Genomic DNA, 22,446 nt, shown 5'->3' with positions numbered 1-22,446 from the left:
AGGCAAATGTGTAATTTGTGATTTTGGGCTGCACAAGATAAATGTAATTGAATTGGAGTTTTTGTGTCATGTCAAACAAGCACAGCATACTTCACCCATTCGGACCCATTTCATTTATTCTTGTCTTCATCCTTTAACATCATTTCCATGACAACAAAGCTCTTCAGAAGTGGAATGAATAAGAGAAGCAACAAGAATTACAATCATAATAATAATGAAGAACAAAGTTGGTACATTGGGGACGTTGTATAATACACCCTTGCAAAAAGATACAATATAAATTATTAATGACAATAGAAAGTAAATAGTTAAGTTAAGTGCATCTACGCACGCTTCTTCCGCCTTAAATGTGCCAAAACCAAAATGAGCACGTGAGGAACGGAGCCAAAGCAAACTAAACTAAAACAGGCCGAACTTTGGGCAACTTCTTCTTTGTGTTTGGATACTTGAGTCGTCGTGGGGAAAAAAGAGATTTTGAGTTGGTCTAACTCAAAATTACAAAGAAAATCAAAATACTATGAGTAAAGTCAGAATTCTGAAATGTTTTTACAAGAATAAAGTGGCAACTTTACTGGTGAAATTTAAAAAAAATTACAGGAGTAAAATTGCACATTTCGTTAGGTTGTAATTTTGAAATGATCACATTATTAGAATTAAGTTGCGATTTTCAGTTTGAACTAAAAACACACATCTGTACATCGCTCAGAGAAAGAAGACCAGTAGTACATACAGTATTGTGACTTTACTCGCATAACATCATGATATTGTTTCTCATAAAAGTATGAGTAGGATTTTTTTCTCTTGTAAAATAACGACTGCTTTCAGATTTAGCTTTTCTAACAATGACTAAATGTAATATACAACTAAAGCTACTGAAATTACATGAATCAAGAACACTTTGCTGCAAAAAATTAATTCTAATAAAATCCCCTCAATGGCAAACAGAGTGAGATGTCACAATGGCATCTCTGGAGAAAATGGCAGATTTGCACAAAAAACACATTTTACATGGAGTACGGCCTCAGCGCCTCGAAGCTGTCTCTCTCTCTCTGACCTTCTGGAAGGACACGACGACCCGCTAAAATAATTTCCAGCACACCGACAAGAGGGACAAGCATCGCAGTGCCGAGCCGGACTGCCGGAGTGAAGTCTAACCATATTAATACGTTTACATACATGTAGCAGTTTGAAGATAGAGAACCGAATGAGCGGCTGTGAAGGCCGTCAGTCGCTTCAGGAGGTCAAGTCAGGGCGCCTCTCAGACTGGGTCAGCGTGTCAGTAACAACAGAAAGATACTGAACTGGAGATCGACCAGAATATTGTGAGGAAGTGCACTCAGTGTTGGACTTGTGAACCATTTCACACCCAGCTGGACATTTACGGCCCACTTTAAGGCGAAAAAAACATCGGATTTCATGCACATCCATGTTTGATAATTGTGGTCTAATTTTCTTCTAAAATACACATTTTGCCGCTTTGTCTATTTGCGTCTGTCATTATTTACTAAATTCAAGAAGTGACCATTAGATAAAGCCTCCTTTGCATATCTAATTTGAGGAAACGTGTAGTCCAAAAATTAAGTCTAAATATAAGTAATCAGCTGGGGAAGTTTCATGGTAAAACCCTCTTCACCTGCAGTCTTCAAAATGTCTGTAATTTAACATAACATCATCTTAAAGGCCGTTTTCCCTAAATAATTTTTTCCGCAGATTTAGAAATCTCCACATCAGTATCTCATCCAACAAACGTTACAGTTTCATTCCTAAATATATTCTGACGGTTTCTACAGAAGGATTCGCTCATATTATTCATAGCGGGATATAAATATTTTACATTCTACAACTAAAAACATGGTGAATTATGTTATTAATGGCTAATTCATGGAGTGATACGAAGTGATATCTAATATTACCACCGTGAAAACCTTTGAGTCTAATATGTCCATCAAATGACACACGACTTCTGAACCTGGCTTTATCCAGTGTTCACATTTATGTGTTTGGAAATGTCTGTAAATTAGCGCACACGTAATAAGATTACACCTCATTCGCATTTCCAAACATTGACTTTTTAGGAAACGACTCGTACAACAAATAACTGTGAATCTGTGTAATCAACAGGGGAAGATTCATATGGATGTTTCCTAGTGAAACGTTTCAGTATGTTCACCAGTGGCTCTCCTCTTACGCACACCGCATTCTGCAGGAAAGGATGAGTTCCTGCAGAATCCAACAGTCACAGTTTGGACTGTGGCTTTGTGTTATAAATGTGTGGGCTGCGCCGACATGCATCCTGTAATGGTCTGCTGACATCTCCCCTCTCAGATAAACGCTTGTTTTACTCTCATGGACAGGATCGACAAGGAAGGTCCAACAACAAGGAGACTGTTGCAGTGGCCGGTTGGGTTCTATTGTACATATCTAGTCGTCCGTCTTCATTGCCTGTTAATGACCTCAAATTATTACTGGTGGTACAGTGTGGACGTAAAGCTGGTGTGTGTGTGTGTGTTTTGAGACCACTCAGCACTGCTCTCCTTCTATCTGATGCACTTGTTGTTCAAGCAGGCATCTAAAAAGGTGCAACTTTAATCAGCGATACATCATCAACGTTTGCAAAGAAGATGTCGTTTCTGTCAAAATCATTTCTACACGTTCTTTCTGTATCTGCTGCTCTTGGAGACCAGGGGAAAGGTTCCTTTTTTATTTGTTACTTATTCAAACTTGTTCCAAGTCGCTCTTCAAACTTGGTTTCTATTCATTTGGAACAATGTTCAAGTGCTGCTTGGACAGAGTCGACAGAATTTGTGGCTGAGATGACAAAGAAAGCACCTGGAAAGAAGGCCGTGCATCGGTGTGTCCACTCGGGTGTTTCCATCGCCACCAACTAGAGCTGGAGCCAATAAATATCTTTGACTCCTGCAGAGACATTGGTCCCAGGAAGGCGGGCCGGTTGGTAAAAGGGGCTAAAGACAGTTCTCAACTGTTATTGGTGCATTCTGATTGAGTGAAGGACTATTTGCAAGCTAGCTGGTCAAAATGTGTGACGGTTTTATAAATAGTTGGTGAAACCATAGAAATAGATGCCATCTGTGACAAGCCGGAGCAGCTGGAACCATTGATGATTCCATCGTTTGTCCCCAACACAAATAAACGAGTTGTAGCATGCTAACATGTTAATGTCTATCTTGTAAACCTTTGTATTTTAGAACGCAACAGTTAGCATTAAAGTACAGCTAAAGCAATACCACAGAGACGTATGTCACTCTGGGCCCAAGTGTCGGACAGACAAACTGGGCCTGTGGCTTCTGACCTCATGGCAGGACAGTCTACGTGAGCTATGGGATTCGGATGAAATGCTCCACGTCGCACCTTTTAGTATTGAGGAGCTCTTTCCTTCTTGGTGTTGTCTGATTGTCTGTTGGCTTAATATTTCACTCTTTACACTTTATATTCTGTCTGCCCGGAGAGGATTTATCCTCTCGGCTTGTTTGTTTCTCACCTCACCCGTACACACCCAAACCTCTGCATCGTATTCCAACAGTCCTTCTTTAGATGGTCTCTTTCTTCTCTCCCCCACGTTCTGCCCGTCCTCTCGTTCTTCCATCACTCCCAGAAGATGTTTGTTATGTCAGAGTCCAGGCTGAAGATCCAGATCAATAGCGGTGCAGAGATCAGGACGAACGACCAGGACACGCCCCTCAGTGACCGGTTCAGCCTCGTCCTCATGGCCCCGACCAATCCCGTGCTCGGCCCCCTCCTCCGCAGCTCCTCTTCCTCTTCCAGAGTCTTTTTGAGAGTTGGATTCCAACAAAGCAAAAGGGTTAGGCACAGAACACTTTGAGATACAAATACCATGGTAACTCTGGTGTCGGTCACTTGGAAAGTATTACTTGAAACATATTATTGTCTCAGTGACTGATGTGGACAACAGTTCTTGAACCTGGTCCAGTATTGAGCGACAGTTCTGCAGTCACCGGCTGCAAAGACAGTTACACACTGTGAGAGTAACATTACGTCTACTCAAAGGGCCGTCTTCACCACCGACAGACTCAGGTTGTTAATATAAGTGTCTGACAATACTATAGAAAAGACCATACAGAGAAGGAGACGGGAAGTCTCATTCTGAAATCTGGTGAGAGGTAACTCAGTGAGCGCTGGAGAGGAGGAGCTTAGTGATCTGTCAGCAGCCACAATGAGCACTTTCAGTGGGCGTAGCGCTACACTGTCGCTGGGCAATGACCCTCACATCTCTTCTAGGAGCTCACAGATACACACTGGACCAGTTACAAACTCTGTTCAGTCAGCTAGAGGAGCATCGACCGATGGGGTCCAGGCTGAAGACGACTTCAACTGAAGCACCGTCAGCCATGTCTTCTGACCTGGATCTGGCTTCCTGGCTCGATGAAGTTGCGGGCCAGGAACTTGAGCGCCTCGTCCATCAAGATGACAGGAAGGGACATCTTCAACACCACCACCCATTGAGGCCACGACAGAGGGCGAATTTGGAAAACTAGCTGCAGACGGAGAGAGGAGAGTTCATTTCAGCGCCGGGTCGATAAGAAGTGTCAACGAACATATATGATATATAATATATGACCCGTGCATGGACACTTACTGGCAGTGGATCGACATATAGAATGAGGAAGTGTAGCGCCATGGACAGACAGATGGCCCCCACCAGCCAGGGGTTGGACCAGGGTGGCATTTTCAGCAGAGACTGGTTCTCTGAAAGACTGGAGAGCACAAAAACAGAAGAAAGACAACAACTTAGTCTGTATCCTGGATCCACGCTCTTTAATCGCCAGACGATATCCCAATGACAGGGTTGTTTGCCATAGAAAATGAGCTTTAATGGGTGTGTTATTTGTACCTGTTCAAGGCATTGCACATCTCTATGGTAACCAGGACAGACAGGGCCATCGTCATTGGATAAGGAGACTCAAAGACTGAACACTGCACACCAGCAAACTCAACGTGGCCGTCACTGCACTGAAGGTAGTGGGACTGTGGAGGAAACAAACATGGACATTACATTCCTGGCACCTTCCTCCTTACCTGGGATCCTTTTGTTCAGTGATTATCCTGCAGGTGCAAATCTCCTAAACAGAGTCTGACCGATACACGGCCAATTATTATCAGATCCATCACAATCAGCATGTCTGAGGTGATCCTCCATTCCAGAGCAGTGAGTTCTTTAATGCTCAGCACGTATCTTGGTCACAATATCTTCAAACCACATTTCAGCATTGACCTCCCCTAAATGTTTAAGGAATAGTTTTACCCCAAAATGACCATTTGTACATCACTGACCCTTTTACATTGAATTTGTGAATAAAACGTAGCTTTTCTCTCACAACTCAAATGTAAAAAAAGAACCAAGTATTTCTTTAAGCCTGCATTCGCCGGCCTCTTGACATATGACCTTGTTAAGTTGATTTGGTGACGGTGTTGGAAAAACATGCTGGTGCTGAGCAGGTAGTATCCAGAGGATTCATAAGAGCGGTCTGCTGCTGCTGATCAGAGTGGTGACAGCTCAACAAAGAACGCAGTAAAAGACAGTAAAGCGCTCCACAGAGCTGAGGGAAGACTTTCACATTTGATGTTTTAGTTATACTCTTATATAAATGTATTCTGGTTGTGTAAAAAAAATTATATTTATCAATATTCTCCTCCTGCCTGACTACTCAGCACTGGAATAAAAAAATATTATAGACGGAGCAGCTGAAACTCGGGTCCGACAGCTCCACTACGTCTGACCTATAATGTCTTTCCATTAACTTACTCTAAATAAGCGGTTGTTCATATTATCAATAGCAAATATAAGCTGGTTAGTACCTTCCATCCATTGTCTTATTTTTTAATTGTCAACCTACAGTTGATAGTTATTTTTTATAATAACATTTTTATCAACATGTAATAACATGTTTGTGGTCACAAGGTTTTACCTGCTCACCCTTCTTGTGTCATCACCACAGTGCATCTATTCAACTACAGGATGTATGGAAGCCGTGTCGTGATGGTGAGGTACTGTGTGTTTACCAGTTGATAGAAGGAAAGCTTTGGTCCGTCGTGAGCTGCCATGAACCACCAGGCAGCCGCTCCGACAGTGGCAGCTCCCACATAACCTGCACAGAAGGGTGGTAAGTAGCTATTTAGTCGGTACCTGCAGGTCAGATGCTGTGACGATGATCTGCAGATAGATTTCTGTGTGTGTGCTTTCTGTTCCAAGCTCACGACTCACATCCGACGATGAGGTAGCGGCAGAACAACCAGCTGGAGATTAAAGGCTCTTTAGGGGAGCGTGGGGGGCGGGACATGATGTCCAGATCGGGAGGGTTGAAGCCCAGAGCCGTTGCAGGGAAACCGTCAGTGACGAGGTTGACCCATAGAAGCTGGACTGGGATCAGTGCTTCAGGCATACCCAGTGCGGCCGTCATGAAAATACTGAGGAGAAGAGAGGGACAGGTGGAAGAGAAGGTAACAGTGAGAGGCCCAGATGATCCATAAACTGAATGTTGGTACACCACGTCTTCTGCATCCACTTATATCTGCTCCTTTACTAACCAGACCACCTCTCCTATGTTGGATGAGATCAGGTATCTGATGAACTGTTTCATGTTGTTGTAAATGGCTCTGCCCTCCTCCACTGCAGCGACGATGGTGGAGAAGTTGTCATCAGCCAGGATCATCTCGGAGGCGGACTTAGCCACCGCTGTGCCGCTGCCCATAGCGATGCCGATCTCCGCCTTCTTCAATGCAGGTGCGTCGTTCACCCCGTCACCTGTCTACGTGATGAGAGGGGCGGGAGATGAAGAAGGGCTGTTATACTGGTTATTAGCGCGTCTGTGATACGGCATCAAGTACGAGAAGGTGCTCAAACCATAGCAGTGATGTCATCGAGGCTCTGCAGGTACTCCACAATACGGCTCTTGTGAGCCGGTTCCACCCGGGCGAAGCACCTTGCCGTCCTACAGGCCTCACGCTGCATGTGAGGCGGCAGCTCGTCAAACTCCCGCCCTGTCAGGCCCCCGATTACCCCCTCCTGCTCCTCTTCCTGCTCCGTGATGATGCCCACCTTCCGACAAATAGACAGCGCTGTCCCTTTGTTGTCACCTGGAGAGAAAAACGAAAAGTGTTCAATTTATTAGCCAGATGTGATTTATGAAAATGTTTAACAACTAAGTTCTCTGAGTTCAGTGATTTAAGTCACAAAAGCAACAGGAAGTTGGATGAGAGATAATAGATGCTCCCATGAAATATTACCCCAGGAGCAAAACAGTTTGAGTGCCTTAAAAACAGATAAACCTCAGCATTTCCAATACTCCACTGAATGATGAAGGAAACACATCAAATCTATAATGTCCTGTCATCAATCATTTTAAATGTGTGTGGTCTGCCCTGGTTAGCGACTTTATCTTTTGTCTATAATGTGCATAACATGATTAATCTGCATCGTCAGGGTGTTTATTGGGTATCATGGCTAGTGATAGTGACAGTTAATCATTAAAACCGAGAACATGTCTTGAAGCGACGTAAAGAGCGGTGAGAAAGCAGAAAAATTAGTATGGAAAACATTTAAATTCAGAATCGATGTGTCATTTGATCGGCTCCTGTAGAGACCACCAATCAAACTATTTCAAACTAATAACAGCTAATAACAATCAATCATTCTTTTTGCAGCAGAAAAGTAAAGTTTATGTCTTTTCATTGTGACGTATACTCTAATTTTACATGTGCACGTGAAGTAACAACAGTTTCTTAAAAATGTACATCGCTGTGTAAAGAAATATTTTTTGACACACAACATTTATACTTTTATCTATTACTATGATATGATTGATTTTTTGAACCTTTTAGCTTAGATTGAACAGATTTAATGGCTATGAAGCACTTGATACTCCAAAAAATGACAACGCAAGAATTAAAGACACACACACACACACACACACACGCACGCGGCTTAGTCGGACTGAAATCGAATTATCCGTTTCATGTAAATACCTTTGTTCGACTATGTGCGGTCCGACTACGATCCGATCCGGTTGATAATTCGACTATCGCGGCATGTAACGGTGAATTGGATTAGGAACTGGACTTTGCGTCTTTGCGCATGCTTGAGATCCCGCCGCCCTCCTCCCCCCTCCCTCCCATGTCGTGACCCGGAAGTCGAAAGAGACGATAAGTTGTCACTGCCGGGAGCCTGGCCGGCAGAAAACAAACAAACAACGCTATGGAGAACACAAGAGCCGCCACACATTTCTGGACCGAAGAGCAGACAGAATTTATGCTTAATGTATTGAAGGAGTTGAGTTGAGTTGCCAATAGCTCCATTTGCATTAGCTGTACTCCTATTAACATCATGCAAGAATAGTAGAGGGATGTAGCTTCGCCTTGCTCTCTGTTCGCCATCTTTCTCGAAATGTTGATGTTGTTGGTTGTTGTTGGGAGTGGTGAAGAGGTCAAGCGGAAATGGCCGTATCACCACGAGTTGTAATGAAAACAGCGCCGCCTATCGTATCGGATATGACATGCTTTCGGCCAATGATTCGAATTACTCACTGCCATGTATATTGGGATAACAGCAGATCCCCCAAAAGATAGCATAGTCCGACTAAAGCAAGATTCGAATTATACCATCATGTAAACGCACTGAGTGTACGTCTAGATGTGTGGCGGTACCTGTGATCATGATGACTCTGATGCCAGCCTGCCGACACAGTCGGACTGCGCCAAGCACCTCTTTCCTGGGGGGGTCCAACATGCCCACACAGCCCACAAAGGTCAGGTCGGACTGGGCAGAGGAGACACGGGGGACAACAGTCACTCATTTAGCTGGTAGAGCAGAAACAGATTCTATATCTTGTGATATGGATACAGTGTTTTGTTTTTTAATAACATTTAAGCATCGTCATCACCTCATAATCCCCAAAGACAGCCACGTTCTCCAGGTTGAGGCAGTGGATGTCAGGGGGCGTGTCCCTGGTTGCCATGGCGAGGCAACGCAGCATGTCTCGGCCCGATGCCCACTCCTTCACATTGGACAGGAGCTGCTCTCGAACCGCCGGGGTCAAAGGGACACGAGAAGCACCGCTGACCCGGATATAATTGCACCGCTCCAACACGCTCTCTGGAGCTCCCTGAGAGACGGGGAGGAAGAAGATGCGTCTCTTTACTCCCCCGTACACGTAAAGGACCAGCTTGGTTTAAAAGAAACAATGGCGCTGATATGTGTATCTTTGCCCAAAAGGAGCATTTAGATAAATACAATAGGAACAAATCCACAATTCTTTGGTGTTTTATTGATGCCTCCGAGAAATGAGTTATCAAATCATATCAAAGAGGGCTTCCTCTGGGGTTTTCTGGTGGGGAATGGGGATGTAGAACAGGGTGCATGGCTGGTAATGTCACCCAGTGGACATTTAGTCATCAATTCCTGCATGTCTTTGGACTGAAAGAGGAAGCGGAGAACCCCAAGAGAACCCAAACAGACACAAATTATATTGTTTTGGCTGGACTAGATTGAATTAAATATTCAATATAATCGAATAACAAAGGACATCTCACAAAGAGATGAACCATTTGAGTTGTGGTCGACTAAAACAATATAAAAACGACTAAAAAGGGGCTCGATATTGAAGGCAGTCACTGGATAACTAGTGGTGTGGAACCCACCTTGACAAACATCTTGGCTCCAGAGGCAGACCGTGCGAGTTTATTGGATGAACAGAAGACAGACATGGACTTCCTGTCTCTGGAAAACTCCAACGTCAACTCCTTCCTCATCAGCTGCTTAATCACCTGATAAAGAAAAAAAGCAGCACAATTTAATGAGCTTTTTTTGTCAGAACATACAGAAAGAAAAACACGTGTTGCTGTAGCCACGTTGGACCGCTGCTCCCAAAGGACAGACAGACAGAATGACGGTCAGTACAAGTGCTCTCGCTGCCTTTTAGGTAGCAGGACAGGAGAAGACAATGGAAAAGGTTGCAGCTCAAAGGATGCAGAGGTCAGATGGGAGGCTCAATGAGTCATTAGCACCAGCACTTTCTTCAACTTTACAGAAGCCTCTCTAACACACTTACGGAGCAGCACGCTGTCGCTCTCTCGACGGGGCTCAGTCCCATCAGGTCAGTGTCGAACACGTTCATTTTCTCCACCAGACAGCAGAGAGCAGTCTCTGTTGCCTCTCCAACCTTCTCAAACACACCCTTGGTCTGACACACACACACACACACACACACCAGAGGTTAAAGTATACTGCTGACGGTATTTGTTTTAACACACCATCAGTTGTGAATCTTCTGGCACCATATATGGTAATCTAGGGAGCAGTCGAGTCTTACCTCATTGTAGTCCAGTGATGAGTCATTGCACAGTGCACAGATGGAGGCCATCTCCACCAGGCCTTCATACCGACTGGGCTTCACCACCGAGCCGTCCTTATAACTGCAAAGAGAGAAGCACCGGCCACGACCGAGGACACAGGAATAAAGAAAAGAGGCAATGTCTTTTAAGAAAAAGTGAGAAGAGATGAATTGTGGGCCCTCATAATCCATATCCATAAACTGTCAGAGGTTACGGGTTAAGTGTTAAAGGTTAAAGACACTCACACTTCCCCTTCAGGGGCGTAAGTAGATCCAGTCACTGTGAACTCGCTCAGGCTGCAGCTCTCCCCTGACACACTGTCTACGACAAACATCTACGCACACACATGCACACGCACGCACACAAACAAACACACAGGATTAGTTCACATCATATTAGAAGATCACATCTGAGGTTAGGTCCACATTCAACAGGCCATTATTCCACCTTATGAGCCCCAGGTTTTTAAATCAAAGCGTAAACTTCCTCCAGGAAGACTTGCTGCGATCAACAATTCTAAAATGTATGTACCAGCATGTCGATCTGAGACTTTTATATGACCACATGCAATGAAACGTTCGACCTATTTGTGTGTCATACTTGCAGAATTATTACCAAAATTAATTTGGATTATTTTCAATATTAAAACAGTAGATCATTTATTCAGAGTCGACTGGCTCAGTAGTAGTAAGGTTGTCCTTCAATCAGAGGATCGGCTGTTCAATGCCCGGCTCCACTAGCCCATGTCGATGGGTCCTTGACACAGGTCATGAGACTTAAGACAGTTGAGTTCAGGACTTGTGAAGACCCACAGAAACCCCGTGTACCTTATTGTTTCACACCAATGCTACTTTTCACCACTGATGTGAAGCAAGATTTCTTTAATGGTGAATCATTCTCAAATGGAAGCTTAGCGGCAGTAGGGATGAAGGTGCGCGAGAAAGACCGGAGTGACCGCCAGGAAGACGGCCAGAGGAGAACACAGTCTGCCTGAAGCGGCAGACGAGGCCACAATTGGCCGACGGAGGAACGAGATGCAGCAGCTGCGCTCAGCGGCGCGGCCGAGAGCGTCGCTGCTGTAGGAACATTGAAACTGTCACCTAATAAAGAACGCGTTGAGAACGTGACTGCGACGTATCTTTGTGCCGGGGGGAGACTCACAAGGTAACACAGAGCTCGTTGCAATCATTGACAATGCATCTATTTATTAAAAACAATGTTAATCCAATGTTAGCATGACAAGCCATTAGATTATCTTTTGGAATAGCAAACCACTTTGTATCGATGTCCAAGTCGCCTGGTTTTGGATGGGCACCTCATCATCAGTATGATGTAATCAGTAACACTATATCTTAGTCTGAGATAGAGTGTATGAGAGCTAAATGAGGCTGACTGGCCCACGTAGTGTGTTTGATACAAGGTGGCTGTACCAGTGTGACGTCACATTTCTTCTTCCATCTTACCCTGCTGACTGACATCTGGTTGGTGGTCAGTGTTCCTGTCTTGTCAGAGCAGATAACAGATGTGCAACCCAGCGTCTCCACTGATGGCAGGCTGCGGACGATGGCGTTCTTCCTGGCCATCCTCCTGGTGCCCAGAGCCAGGCAGGTCGTGATCACTGCTGGGAGGCCTGTGAGAAAACACGACAGGGTGATGAGAAAAACAATCATAAAAAATATTGATGCCGTTTGATTAGCTGTGATTTTTCTGCATGGATAGATGGATAAGATGTCTGACCTTCTGGTATGGCAGCTACAGCCAGCGCGACAGCGATCTTAAAATAGTAAACAGCTCCTCTTAGCCAGCTGCCTCCATGGACCGGGTCATTAAAGTGTCCTACATTAATGGCCCAAACTGCCACACAGATCACACTGATGACCTGCAGGTTAAAACAAGACAAGTGTGAGGTTGTAACACAGACCATAACATTTGAGTCCAGAGTGACCGTGACCACACCCACACACACACACACACACATGCCTTAGACAGCTGTTCTCCAAACTGGTCCAGTTTCTTTTGAAGAGGGGTCCTTTCTGGTTCAGTGGAGGCCATCTCATCTCGGATTTTCCCAATCTCTGTCTGCACCCCTGTTGCCACGGCAACCCCGATGGCACGGCCTGCTGCAATGTTGGTACCCTGGACAAAGGTTGTGACCTTTACGTGCAACTCGTTTCAATCGAAACAAACTTTGAGACATAATAACGCACGGTTTCTGCACTTCAGCAGTGCACGTGTCATGTGTGTCTATATCATATGCTGCTAAAGTAAAATGTGATAATTAGGTGAGATTTCCTCCATATCAGTGTATATTTATACACACACACATATATATATATATTAGTGCTGTGAAAAATAACGCGTTAACTCAGTTAATTAAATTACAGGTTTAACTTCGTTATTTTTTTTAACGCATTTAACGCATGCGCAGAATGAGCTTCCAATCCGTCTGTTGTTGGTCGTCTCGAACCAGCAGCATGTCATTCTGTCTCTACGTGTCACGTTAACACGACTCCGATCCCCGTCTGGCCGGATGCCGGCGTGTGCGCACATCGGGACGAAAAAAAGTCACTTGCACCAATGTTTTAATGCAGGGGTGCTCAATATGTCGATCGCGGTCGCCGCAGAGTTCAGATGCCGGTCTTCGCGCATGAAAAGTCACTAGCACCCCCCTAACTGTTACTCATAAAATGTAGTCAAACATAAACGGAGCAAATCACCGTGTTCATGGCCCGGCAAAGACAGCGCGGTCTCCTGGCTTCAACACGTTACTGTCAGGGAAGACACAGCGCACCAAAAAAAAAGTTTTTTTGTAAAACTTGTTACCTTTTCTGATTCCGCTAGCTCTTTGCTAACTTCCGCGAGTACTTCCGCTAATACCTCCGCTAATACATCTACTTAGAAAGTGTATTCTGTACGTTTTCTCCGTCGAAATGTTGCAAGACCCGACTTGCTGCATTGATCGCGACTTTAGACATTGTGTGTTAGGGCTCCTCTTGTGAAAAATTATTACGAAATAAAAGAAAATGTATATGTTCTTTGCAAAGATGAGGATATGTTGAATGCTGGGATACCAAACATGCCCATGTTTATTGACGTGGTCTGCGTGAGCGAGCCGTTTAAAGGGAAGAGGGTCTTAAGGACGCCGCGTCCTCAGTGGAGTGGAAGAGGTTAACCCTCCTGTTACCTTTACATTTACTAACATATTTTACCCTCGGGGTCAATTTGACCCCAGCAATTAAAACCTACAGAAAATTATTAGAATTAATATTGCTTCCCAAGTTTAAGTGTGAGGTACTTTATGTTTGTTTGTTGACTACCTAAATAGCCCTTTAAATATATAACAACGTTGATATTTCTTATAAGTTTGACACAGTGAAAAACAGCCTGGGGTCAAATTGACCCCAAAGAACACCGACATTAAACATTGAATGGGGTCAAATTGACCCGAAAGGTAACAGGAGGGTTAAACATTCTGTTTAGGATGAAGATGTATTAATGTTCCATATGGAAGAAAACTGCTAAATAACTGCTGAGTTGCAGCACCATTGTATAGAAGAATGTATAAATGTATATATCCGTCTTTTGTCATAAATCTCTATGTTCTCACAAAATATACCGAGAATATCGGTAATATGTGATTAATCATGATTAATCCACAGAAACCTGTGATTAACCCGATTAAAAATGTTAATCGTTTCACAGCACTAATATATATATATATGTCTTTCTCCTGGTTTTATGTGGATGGAATGTGACTCAGGAAAAGACAGCTACTGTTGTTGAGACTCACTGAGAAGAGCATGTTCTTCTTGTCCTGGTTGACGGCCCGAGGATCCGGTACAGGGTCTGTGTGTTTGATCACCGACATGGACTCCCCCGTCAGAATGGACTGGTCCACCCTCAGAGTGGTGGAACAGATGGATGTCAGCCTGATGTCAGCTGGGACCTTATCACCAACTGCAGCGAGTTTGGGACAGGAACAGAAAAACAAATTCTTAATTTCACTTTTGTGTTTAGTTTACGTTAGGAAAAATGTGGTCTTTGTATTCAATCCTGTCTAATTAATGTTGCTTCACTGACTTAAATAAGCCAGAAGTGTTGGACAAGAGGTGATCCTCTAACAATCAAAATGATAGCATGAGTTAGACATCAACTAATACTTTGATACAGTGTAGATAACGAAGCAGAAAGCTGCCTTTCCTTTTATACTGCCACACCATAAGACAACAAGAAAGGCACTAATCTGAAGATCGTGAGAAACATTAGCAACAGTTAAATAGCACGTTCTGGACGACAAGCGTTTTAAATAGAAACCACTCAAAATGTCCTGTACTTCAGACACTGTGGCTTAACCAAGCAAATCACTTCACTTCTCCCCTTCCTGTCAAAGCTGCAGGTCGTCGAGCAAACAATAGCACGGACTACATCTGCTGATTGCTAAAACCAGCTGAATGACCAGTGTTGTTGGGGAACTAATGGCTATAAAATCCTCCTTACTTCTCACCACACACTGTGTCCATCACATATTCAAGTATTGTATGACATCTTCAATAAAAAAAAGTTTATACCAAAATAGTGGTCTCCTGAAAAGTGAAGCCACAGCTTGACATTAATCTTACTTACCCGTCCAAAATGGAAAATGTGGGCCTATCGTTGAATAATTACAATATTTGGATAATTTTACAAAACAAAGCTTCTAAAATTTATGATAATAGCAAACTACAAAGATAACATATCGTTGTAGTTTGTTATGGTTATCAATAGTAGTTGGTTGGACAACACTTAAACACACTCAACACTTTATACTGGAAACATTAACCTGCTGACAATACACTTTAATCACTATCTTGTGTATATATTTTGTATTCCTCTGTATATAATTTTTTTAAATTTATCTTTACCTACTGCTCTAATTTGCACCCACTGCTTTCATCCTGCAATTTCCCCACTGTGGGGGGACTAATAAAGGAATATCTAATCTAATCTAAAAACAAACAATTAAAATGATTAGAAAATAAAAGATTGCATTTTTTATTGATACAAATCTTTGGCATTAGTAGTTGTAATGATGAGCTAAAGGAGGTAAAACCGACCGTAATTTTACAAATGCATTTAATATATATATATATATATAAACACACACATACATAATTATCACTGGTCACATTGGTAACAAACCAGTGGCTACAGAACCTTCGCAATCTCATAGCTCTGAACTAGAGATCCACCAACTGATCAGCCGGGCGTCAGCTGATCGGCAGCATAAGTGGTGACCGCCGATGAATCTCATACATTTGATTTGATAACCAGAAGGTCCTACAACTAAATGCAGTTTTGGAGAAAATATGTTTCAGGATCATTAGGAACATAAAATGGAATATAAATGTACAAATGGGTTGTGAATGCTGTCAATTATAGTTCTTATAAAGAAAGAATATCTGCAAATAATTGCAATTGTGAATCTCTACACTAAACACTAACGCTGGTAGTCACAAGTGCCTAGAAACTCTTTCTGAACTTTAACATTAAAAAACAAATCTCATTGACGTCCTGTTAAAGCAGGATTTATTCCAGCTTCAATGAATCCATACGGCAAAACCTTCCCAGATTGCTGCTTTAAAATGAACTCCAATCAAATATTTTCCATTACGGCTTTGTGTGCCTCTTACTGAGTTTCCATGACGACAACAGCCAGACGAGAGGGCAGAGATTAAGATGTTTGCCAGGAATGACTAAACAAAGATGCCGCTGTGTTATTTTAACCATGTATAAACAACAACGCAGTGTAAATGCATTGTCTTTTAAGCTCATTGCAGCACTGCAGACACACTGTTAAACAGCATAGCAAGTTTGTGTAAAAACATGTTGGGGATGGAACTTTCCATTACCGCTGGCTCCCATTCAGCCATGTTTTTTTCCCAGTAAACACTTCAACTACATTAAAGGTAAGAGTAGAAGAGAATTTGTCCCCTCCGGTAACTTTATTTTTCGACTTACCAGCGACCTCCACAATGTCTCCAGGAACGATGTCTCGCGCTCGGACTCTCTGGACGCTCTTCTTGTCCTGCCGGTAGACCTTGCCCATCTCTGGCTCGTACTCCTTGAGGGCCTCAATGGCATTCTCTGCATTACGTTCCTGTGGGACACGGCAACACAGGAAGGTTCTCTGAGTTCTTTCTATTGGAATAAACGCATGGTTGTCCTCATGGTGTGTGTAGTGACGAGAAGCAACAGGAGAAGGTATTATTGTGATTATTATGAGAGACAGTTCTGTTTGACACATGCACATTTTGAGCAGTGATTTTAAAGTCGGGAATAGTTTGTGAAAACACATGTGCACGGACCAGTTTCTGTTTGACTCTCAGCATCTATGTGAGCATTTAAATGCCCATCCAAGAGGCTTCAAAAACCTGTGGGTTCCCTGACTGTTAAAGCCCAAATGAGGTCAACAGGAAACGCCAGACGAAAAAATAAACAAACACAACACAGAAGGAGCTACAGTCGTCCAACATGAAGCCAGCGTCTCTGAAAGGAATTGGAGGAGTTCTGTCCTCTGAACTGACAACTATCCGAGTGGTCGTTATTGTATTCAGCTTTCAATCATTGATAAAAGTGGGGTAGACAAAACAATAAGAAGGAAAAGGATGAAACAAAAACTGGACATTAGAAGTCATGAAGGGAGGAAATAGTAAACTAAACAACACAAAAATGCTAAACACTCGCCTCAAAACTATTTATACCATATATTAGAAAAAAGAAAAAAGGACCAACTACCAGATTTATTTGACCGAGAGCAGCATCTGTCAGTCTGTCTGAGGTAACTGTTGAATAGCTCAAGGTATGTTATTGAGTATCCTCTTAGGGAAATACATTTAATATACACTACCGTTCAAAAGTTTGGAGTCACTTAGAAATGTCTTTATTTTTCAAAGAAAAGCACTGTTTTTTCAATAAAGATAACATTAATCAAAAATACCCTCTATACATTGTTAATGGGGTAAATGACTATTCTAGGTGGAAACGTCTGGTTTCTAATGAAATATCTCCATAGGTGTATAGAGGCCCATTTCCATCAACGATCACTCCAGTGTTCTAATTCAATTCAATTCAGTTTATTTGTATAGCCCAATTTCACAAATTACAAATTTGTCTCGGAGTGCTTTACAATCTGTACACATAGACATCCTAATGGTACATTGTGTTTGCTAATCGCCTTAGAAGACTAATGTCTGATTAGAAAACCCTTGTGCAATTATGTTAGCACAGCTGAAAACAGTTATGCTGGTGATATAAGCTATACAACTGGCCTTCCTTTGAGCTTGAAGTTTGAAGAACAAAATTAATACTTCAAATATTAATCATTATTTCTAACCTTGTCAATGTCTTGACTATATTTTCTATTCAATTTTCAATACATTTGATAAATAAAAGTGAGTTTTCATGGAAGACACGAAATTGTCTGGATGACCCCAAACTTTTGAACGGTAGTGTACGTCTTGTTCCTCAAAATGTGATTGGTTTATCACAAAATCGAACTTCCAAAAACAAAAATCGTTGCTCTGCGCTCTCCACCCCCCCAGTCATATTTGCGTTCTTTGTGAAAGAACTCAACAAAAACTCAAGTTTGAGAAAATATTGGACATGCAAAAGATTCAATTACATTTTCTAAACCATTGGTAACAGCATTTAAAAAGGTATTGTCAATCAATTGCACCACATTGTTTACCTGCCACACTCCCACAATAGCATTAGCGATGAGGATGAGGAGGATGACGAAGGGCTCAACAAAAGCTGTGATTGTCCCCTCCCCTTCTTCAAACCAAGCCAGGGTCTACAGGACAGAAGACAAGAGAGAAATGTGAGTTTGCGTTATTGGAACTAATTTCATTATAGCAGGGTTATACTAATCTGTTTACACAACTACATCGTCCATACCAACCGGTACACATTTTTACCGGTGCATGCGTGTGTGTGAGTGTGTATGCATTTGCTCGTAGTCGTGCACACAGTTGTGTTGCCTTACAAAGGAGATGAACGCAGCCAGCAGCAGGATTCGAACCAACAGGTCCTCAAACTGTTCCAGGACCAGCGCCCAAAGGGACTTCCCTGCATGAGGACACCAAGCAGCCCAATGAGCAGCGGACGAAAGGTAAACACAAAGACGGGTTTAATCTCGATGAGCTACTGAAGGACCACGGGAGATACAACAAGACACAGGAGCAACAGAAAAGAATGCAATAAGACAGATAGCTCACCTTCTTCAGCTGGCAATTCTGTGAGTCAAGAAAGAGTTCGAAATGTAGATAGAACGGAGCGAGGGAGGATGGAGAAAAGGAAAAAAATAATGACATCATTATCAACACTAGCATTTTATTTGTTCATTTGTTTATTGAATTACAGTGCCGAATAGTGACCAGTGTTTTTCTTTCCTTCAGCACATGATTTTTTTCAGAAGCAGGACTTGATTGATATTGTGCTCGCTGTAATTTGATCATGATGCAAATACACAGGACCTCTTTTACTGAAGACAGAATGTATGATGCAGGGGCGGCCAAACATTTTTATTCGTGGAAGAAGCCTTTAACATGAATGTAGTCTCATGTCATAGGAATATGTTTTTCTATATCATGATCAGCGGTCCCCAAACTACGGCCCGCGGGCCGGATCCGGACCGCCTCCACATTTGGACCGGACCCCTGAACAATACCAGAGACGCGTTCCGCTTCATTATTTTTTTCACCTGGCCCGCTGCCGTTGAGATTGCAGTGAGACGCGGAGAAAATCTGAAGTGGTGCTCTTCGCAATAAAACATCTTTGATGGGACGTGTCGCGTCTCGGCCAATCAGCGTTCAGATGTCCACAGCGTTTAGGAAGTTAGGTTAGCTTGAATGTTAGTCCGCTACATCTGCTGCTGTCACGCTGCACGGTGTAGCGATACTTACAAAGTACCCGTACGTTAAAAACTGTGATTTAGCATATTTTTAGTATCGATACTTCATTAAAAGAGCGATCAGAGCGCACGCGCTGCTTCGCTCCGTTAAATGCTGTCTGCGCGCGCAGCGCTCACAGCGAGCGGCGCGCGCATCACTCAGCCGTGATGCGCGCACACAGGTGAGCACACTCTCACTTCTCACGAGCACCCCCCTTTTTGAAGAAAGTGTTTTATGAAGAAAAAAAAAAGATTACCGTTGGGTCCCCATCTTTCCCTGGTCTTCTTCAGCTGTTCACAGCTCAGACCTGTGGACTCATTCACACTGAAGAAACCCAGAACCTCCTCCACTGTCTTAGTATGAGCATTATCCATCACTATGGAGGCAGGAAAAGACAGAACACAAGACAATATCAACGACCAGCCATGAGCTTCTTCAATACTCTTGTTTGAACCCATGTTTTTTAACTTGAGAAAATTGTAAGAAAAGGAGATTGTGTCTATAATCACCGAGGAAGGTTTGATGGGTTTAATAAGGCTGACAATTGTAGTTATTGTTGAAAATGTAAAGAGAAAATATATTTAGCTGTATTAAATTTTCTTTTAGATTTGATCATTTTCTTGATAAATTAACAAATCCGAACTCGTCTAAAGTAGCATCTTTTTAATCCCACCTATAAACCTTCTTTTATAGGAAAGTGCTGATAAATATGATGCTGGATCCCTACCTGTCTATTTGATTTAGTTGTAAACTTTATTTTATCCTTTGGGATTTTTGTATTTTAAGATGCCTCTTTTGTTTGTTTTATTCCATTGTTATTGCACTGCTGTTTTTGTTTTTTAAATCTGCTGGTTCTTCTCTGGAAAGCACTTCGTAAACCCGGTTTGAAAAGTGGTATATACATTTAGGTAAGTATTGTAATCATTATATGAAATATTTTAGAAAATTCTGTGTTTTCCTCAGACTGATGTTTTTATTAGTGCCCTTTTTCATATCAGATATAGAGCCCACAGACTGGAACCAATCTGGTTTCCAATAACTTGGCAGTATTTCATTGTTTTCACTCATCAACATGTACTGAATGTGTAAAAATGGCACACTGTTACAGCGCAACTTGGCTGGGGAACCAAATGCACTGTATAGCCAAGCAACTGCACAATGTGGAACCCGCAGAGACAAACAGGCCCAGGAGACATGAATCATTATCCACAGGGTCGGAGCCGGCTCTGAAAATACATCACCTCCCTGTGCCCAGCAAATGACACAATATTTATGTTTGTGGTTTTAGGATGTACTTCTGTGAAAGACAACTTGATCTTAGACGTATTACGTTGCTCCAGACACCTTTTTTTTTTTTTTTTACAATATCACACTCTCTTGCCCATTGACACATCAGAAGTACCAGTTCGACACAGTAAATGGTTGACATCCAACGCAGCCAGTGGGCCAGTGTTTACTCATTTAGAGATGATCAAAGGGAAGAAACACATCATCATGATCTCCATCCCCCACGGTGGCCGTGTGCAAAGGGGCAGCTAGGGTTAATTCAAAAACGTTGATCATCAATAAACGTCACCGGGTACGTGCATCGTGCTACTTCATATATGCCCACATCATCTCAAACTCTCCTCGACACGATTTGTTATGGGCCTAGATGGTCCACGACGTGGGCCATGCGATTATCAACGGTAAAAACATGAATGTAATTATTAACTCAATAGGATCTCCCCAACGCCATGTATAGATGCGCATCCGCAAAGAACCGTATCGAGCGCCCACCCTGCATCCCGCACAGGTGGCGGACGTCATGCTAATAGCTGGTTGTCAGCCACACCAGAATAAGGACCGGGCACTTCCGATCATTTGCTTAACGTTAGAAGTCAAATGGTTAAGGGTTACCGGTGCAGTTGTCATGCCTCTCCTGGATTCTTTGTAACATGGATGACATAACGGTAAAATATGTAAAAGCTCGCCATTGAAATAGCCACATTACGAGCTGGTTGTAGCAGTCTACCATAAGCCATATGTTAAATGACAGGTGAAAATAGATAAACATAACTGGGCGAAAGCGCCAGAGCCACGAGCTCGTGGATAGCTCTTGAGCTCGCTATGACTCGCGCTAGCTGGCCCGGTAGCTAGCGCGAGTCATCTAACAGCTAACTAGCTAGTTGTAACGGTAATCCTCCCGAGATGAACAGGTTGCTTACCGGAGCGTCACGTCCGTCCACCAGCACTACGCTTTTAGTAATAGCACACGGTAAATCACTGCACCATGTGTTTTGGACTCAACTCCCGAGGGCGACGAAAAAAGCAGCAACAAGTACCTTCAAAAAAAGATGTTTTACAACAGGCTATCTAACGTTAGCTGAGATGTGCCGTGACAGCCGCTCATATTTCTATTGAAAAAATATTGTTATCGAACGTTAATTCCCGACCGGTAAAAAATGGTCTGTTAAAAAACATTAAGGCTTGTTTAAGGCAAATTATTCTCCAAATGTGGTTCAAGACGATTTATTAATCAACGCGTCGTATTATTACTCTTTATCCTGGCTGCAGGAGTGTCTGTTCGTCACTAATACTCAGCCTACAGGCAACAGCAGCAGATATAAATCAAGCTACCCGATCACAAAATACAACTTCCGGGCCCAACCTTCAAAGTAAATGTTTCTGCTTCTAAAATACTTCTTGTGAAGTAGTGTATCATCGCATTTCAGGACAATGCTTGTTTCAGAGTACTCACGACCAGGATACCGGACAGCTGTATTCCTTCTAGCGCAAACACATTTTGGACTTTTATTGTGAAATAAAATTGTCTGACTTCTCGTCCTTTCCCGGGTGACTTTGTCTACCTTGACGCTACTGCCCCGTAATGACCGTGATTAACGGCATAAAACCAACGGAGTTACGCATAAACCAATGAGAGACCCGGGAATCTGAGTGACGCAAACCATGAGCACACCGGCGTGTAGGATTCTCTCAAATCCCGCCCAATCGGATCTTTACTCCAGAAGCGCCCGCCTCTGATCCCAGTAGCGCTAGCTCAATCAGCGGGCGGCGCGTCTGCGGTCGCGCAAATGATCCACATGCGAACCAATCAGCTTTGCGTGTTTGGCAACACTGCAGAACACTGTACAACCTCCAAAACAGAGCG

General features: G+C 42.9%; 1 protein-coding gene across 1 annotated transcript; it reads right to left on the bottom strand.

The window, feature by feature from the left end:
- Positions 1-98: 98 nt before the first annotated feature.
- On the bottom strand, positions 99-22,288 carry si:dkey-28b4.8 (sarcoplasmic/endoplasmic reticulum calcium ATPase 2). The gene is made up of 24 exons (XM_056408230.1): positions 21,503-22,288; positions 19,552-19,671; positions 18,621-18,638; positions 18,389-18,471; positions 18,092-18,196; positions 16,363-16,501; positions 14,156-14,322; positions 12,346-12,501; positions 12,103-12,244; positions 11,829-11,995; positions 10,611-10,699; positions 10,344-10,446; positions 10,083-10,214; positions 9,673-9,798; positions 8,916-9,137; positions 8,680-8,791; positions 6,881-7,113; positions 6,565-6,785; positions 6,242-6,444; positions 6,040-6,125; positions 4,871-5,004; positions 4,616-4,733; positions 4,380-4,514; positions 99-3,786 (listed from the first exon to the last, which is right to left on the bottom strand). The coding sequence occupies exons 2-24, from the start codon at positions 19,667-19,669 to the stop codon at positions 3,604-3,606; spliced, it is 3,192 nt and encodes a 1,063-aa protein (XP_056264205.1). The 5' UTR covers positions 19,670-19,671; positions 21,503-22,288; the 3' UTR covers positions 99-3,603.
- Positions 22,289-22,446: the final 158 nt, after the last annotated feature.

This window comes from Pseudoliparis swirei, chromosome 24 (genome assembly GCF_029220125.1).
Source record: "Pseudoliparis swirei isolate HS2019 ecotype Mariana Trench chromosome 24, NWPU_hadal_v1, whole genome shotgun sequence".
Classification (NCBI taxonomy): Eukaryota; Metazoa; Chordata; class Actinopteri; order Perciformes; family Liparidae; genus Pseudoliparis; species Pseudoliparis swirei.
Note: the sequence above shows the minus strand (reverse complement) of the source record. Positions and strands in the feature narration are given on the sequence as shown.